This window comes from Pyrgilauda ruficollis, unplaced genomic scaffold (genome assembly GCF_017590135.1).
Source record: "Pyrgilauda ruficollis isolate IOZ18807 unplaced genomic scaffold, ASM1759013v1 scaffold1441, whole genome shotgun sequence".
NCBI lineage: Eukaryota > Metazoa > Chordata > Aves > Passeriformes > Passeridae > Pyrgilauda > Pyrgilauda ruficollis.
The window spans coordinates 1,498-3,114 of NW_024513000.1; the positions used below are offsets into that span (position 1 = coordinate 1,498).

General features: G+C 50.6%; 1 protein-coding gene across 1 annotated transcript in view; it reads right to left on the bottom strand.

Moving 5' to 3' along the window:
* LOC121349798 (arf-GAP with coiled-coil, ANK repeat and PH domain-containing protein 1-like) overlaps window positions 1-1,617 on the bottom strand; it is a gene marked incomplete at its 5' end in the record, with an annotated part of 8,910 nt that overhangs the window by 259 nt on the left and 7,034 nt on the right. Inside the window, one exon of the mRNA XM_041460552.1 lies at window positions 956-1,056. Coding sequence (XP_041316486.1) covers window positions 956-1,056 — 101 coding nt within the window. The remainder of the gene's footprint in view (window positions 1-955; window positions 1,057-1,617) is intronic.

Here is a 1,617-nt window from a genome sequence, read left to right on the forward strand (position 1 = left end):
GGTTCGGGATGAATTTAGGGTGGTTTTGGTGGTTTTTGGGGTGTTTTTGGGGTGTCTTGGGGGTTTTTAGGTGTTTTTAAGGTATTTTGGGGAGTTTAGAGTGTTTTTGGGGTGTTTAGGGTTTTTTTGGGGTGTTTTGGGGAGTTTAGGGTGTTTTTGGGGTGTTCACATTGTTTTTGGGGTGTTTAGGATGTTTTTGGGCAGTTTTTGAGATATTTTGAGGTGTTTATGTTGTTTTTGGGGTGTTTTGGGGCTGTTTAGGGTGGCTTTGGGATGTTTTGAGGTGTTTAGGGTGTTTTTGGGGTGGTTTTGGTGTTTTTGGGGTGTTTTGGTTATTTTGGGGGCGTTTAGGGTGTTTTTGGCATGTTTTTTGGTGTGTTTTGGGGTGTTTTTGGGGTGTTTTGGTGTGTTTTTGGGTGTTTAGGGTGTTTTTGGGGTGTTTTTGGTGTGTTTTGGGGTGTTTTTGTGGTTTTTGGGGTGTTTTTGGGTGTTTAGGGTGTTTTTGGGGTGTTTTTGGTGTGTTTTGGGGTGTTTTTGTGGTTTTTGGGGTGTTTTTGGGTGTTTAGGGTGTTTTTGGGGTGTTTTTGGTGTGTTTTGGGGTGTTTTTGTGGTTTTTGGGGTGTTTTTGGGTGTTTAGGGTGTTTTTGGGGTGTTTTTGGTGTGTTTTGGGGTGTTTTTGTGGTTTTTGGGGTGTTTTTGGGTGTTTAGGGTGTTTTTGGGGTGTTTTTGGTGTGTTTTGGGGTGTTTTTGTGGTTTTTGGGGTGTTTTTGGGTGTTTAGGGTGTTTTTGGGGTGTTTTTGGGGTGTTTCGGGTGTTTTTGGGGTGTTTTGGGGTGGTTTTGGGGTGGTTTTGGGTGTTTTGTGGTGTTTTTGGGTGTTTTTGGGTGTTTTTGGGTGTTTTTGGGGTGTTTTTGGGTGTTTTTGGTGTTTTTGGGGTGTTTTTGGGGTGCCCGTACCTGCTCCAGGTGCGGAAGGCGTTGCTCGCTCTCTTGTACAGGTAACCCTCCATGGGCGGGGCCTCAGGCCCCGCCTCCCCCGCGGCCACGCCCACCTCATCCTGTGAGAGGTCCTGGCAGCCGCCAATCATCACAGGCCCTGCCCACAACCCCACCCAGCCAAACCACCCCCCAATGGAGCTGTCAATCAATTTGGCTCCACCTCTAGCTGTCAATCAACTCGAGCACCGCTGTCAATCAGTCTGGCCACGCCCCTCACCACCAATTAGTCTAGAGGGCTCAAGCCCCGCCCCTCTGTGAGCTGCCAATCAAACTGACCCCACCCCAAGCTGTCAATCAACTCCAGCACAGCTGTCAATCAAATCTGAGCCCCGCCCAAGCTCATGTTAATCATCCATGTTTGACACCTGTCAATCACAGCTGGCCACGCCCCATCATCCAACCCAGCTGCCAAACAACAGTGACCACACCCCTGCCGTGCTGCCAATCACTCAGAACCCCGCCCACCATATGCAATGCCCACACAAACCACGCCCACCAAAGCCACGCCCATCCCCTCCCAAACCAGCACCAGATCCTTCGCTTTCAGCCACGCCCCCAAATTTCGCCACGCCCCTTGGCAGCTGGCCCCGCCCCCGAGCTGGCCCCGCCCCCGAGCTGGC